The 2,207-nt window shown below is 59.8% G+C and overlaps 1 protein-coding gene across 1 annotated transcript in view; it reads left to right on the top strand.

Moving 5' to 3' along the window:
- Window positions 1-2,207, top strand: part of PKD2L1 (polycystin 2 like 1, transient receptor potential cation channel) — a 38,917-nt gene that overhangs the window by 30,115 nt on the left and 6,595 nt on the right. Inside the window, 3 exon segments of the mRNA XM_008060871.1 lie at window positions 45-273; window positions 1,708-1,878; window positions 1,989-2,170. Of these exon segments, the coding sequence (XP_008059062.1) occupies window positions 45-273; window positions 1,708-1,878; window positions 1,989-2,170 (582 nt within the window).

Below are 2,207 nucleotides of genomic sequence, written 5' to 3'. Positions count from 1 at the left end.
CCGGACCCCTTGGACACCTTCCGCTGCCCCCCCGCCCCCCGCAGACTGGTGGTGGAGTTCCCGGCGACGGGCGGTGCCGTCCCGTCCTGGCAGATCCGCACGGTGAAGCTGATCCGCTACGTCAGCACGTGGGACTTCTTCGTCGTGGGCTGCGAGGTGGTCTTCTGCGTCTTCGTCATCTACTACGCGGTGGAGGAGGGCCTGGAGCTCCGTGCCCACCGGCTGCGCTACCTCCGTGGCATCTGGAACGTGCTGGACCTGGTGGTCATCCTGGTGAGGCACAGAGGGGTGGAGAGGAGAATGGGTCCCGCCTCGGCCCCCCCCCCGCATGTCCTCCTCCTCCTCTGAGCTCCCGGCCCTGCCCTTCCATCCTGGGCTTTGTTTTTTTGTTTTTTGGGGGTTTTTTTGAGTTGGAGTCTCACTCTGTCGCCCAGACCTGGAGGGCAGCGGCACCGGCATGCTCACAGCCACCGCAGCCTCGACCTGCTGGGCTCTGGCGAAGCTTCCGCCTCAGCCTTCCAAGTGCCTGGAACTACAGGCACGCACCACCATGCCCGGCTCATTTTTTGATTTATTGTAGAGACGAGGTCTCGCCAAGTTGCCAGGGCTGGTCTCAAACCTGTGAGCTCAGGCAATCCTCTCACCTCGGTCCCCAAAGTGCTGGGATTATAGGTGTGAGCCATGGTCCCCCGACCCATCCTGTGCTTTTTGAGACAAAGTTTCAGTCTGTCAACCTGCTGGAGTGCAGTGGCACAATCACGGCTCACTGCCGCCTCAGACTCCTTGGTTCAAGCGATCCTCCTGCCTCAGCGTCCCTAGTAGCCAGGACTACAGGCATGTACCACCATGCCTGGCTACTTTTTTTGTATTTTTTTTGTAGAGACGTGGGGGGGGGATGTCTCATTTTGTGACCCAGGTTGGTCTTGAACTCCTGGCCTCAAGCAATCCTCTCACCATGGCCACCCAAAGTGCTGGAATTACAGGCACGAGCCACTGCCCCCAGCCAGTCCTGTGCTTGATAATCTATTCTTCGTCTGTCTTCTGCCCTTCTGACCCATCCCCTCGAAGCCCATGCCTTTTCTCTTCTGTTCAAATATTCTGTCCCTCACCACCATCTTCCTCCTACTTTTTTTTTTTTTTTGAGTCAGAGTTTCACTCTGTCGCCCAGACTGGAGTGCAGTGGCCGCTCCCGGCCACCGCAGCCTCGACCTGCTGGGCTCTGGCGATCCTTCCGCCTCAGCCTTCCATGGAGCTGGAACTACAGGCGCGCGCTATCACACCCAGCTTATCTTTTTGATTTATTAGAGATGAGGTCTCACCAAGTTGCCCAGGCTGATTTTGAACCCTCGGGCTCAGGCAATCCTCTTGCCTTGGCCTCCCAAAGTGCTGGGATGACAGGCTTGAGCCACCGCGCCCAAACTCATCTCCCTTCTATTAACAGGACACCGTCATGTCCTGACCAAGGCTGGGCGGGGTGGGAATGGCGGAATGGGGTGTCTTGGTTCTAGTTCCTGTGGCGTTTATGCCGTGCTTCTCCCGCTGTCCCCTTCTGAGTACCAGAATGCCCTCCAGCCGTCCAACCCAGGTCCCCTGAACCCGAGAGCCAGCTCTCAGCCGGGAAGGAGGCCTTTCCTGCCGGCCTTGCCTCCCCTGGCCCTCCCCTGGAGATCCCCTGGACTCCTGACACCCCACGAGCCCTCTCCACAGCTCTCCATCGTGGCCGTGGGCTTCCACGTGTTCCGAACCCTCGAGGTGAGCCGGCTGATGCGAAGGCTCCTGGGACAGCCCAGCGCCTACGCGGACTTCGAGTTCCTGGCCTTCTGGCAGACACAATACAACAACATGAACGCCGTCAACCTCTTCTTTGCCTGGATCAAGGTGCGCTGGACCCCGCGCCCAGCCCTGCCCTCCCCGTCTGTCGGGCGACTCCCGGGGCTCCGGGGACCCCCTCCCCCCCCGCCCGCGTTGACGCTGCACGACCCTTCCAGATATTCAAGTACATCAGCTTCAACAAAACCATGACCCAGCTGTCCTCCACGCTGGCCCGCTGCGCCAAGGACATCCTGGGCTTCGCCGTCATGTTCTTTGTCGTCTTTTTCGCCTACGCCCAGCTCGGCTACCTGCTTTTCGGGACCCAAGTGGAAAACTTCAGCACGTTCGTCAAGTGCATGTGGGTCCGGGCCCCGCTGTTCTTCCCTGCCTCCCTA

The sequence above is a fragment of the Carlito syrichta genome, unplaced genomic scaffold, assembly GCF_000164805.1.
Source record: "Carlito syrichta isolate Samal-C Ts95f unplaced genomic scaffold, Tarsius_syrichta-2.0.1 Scaffold304751, whole genome shotgun sequence".
Taxonomy (NCBI): domain Eukaryota; kingdom Metazoa; phylum Chordata; class Mammalia; order Primates; family Tarsiidae; genus Carlito; species Carlito syrichta.
Note: the sequence above shows the minus strand (reverse complement) of the source record. Positions and strands in the feature narration are given on the sequence as shown.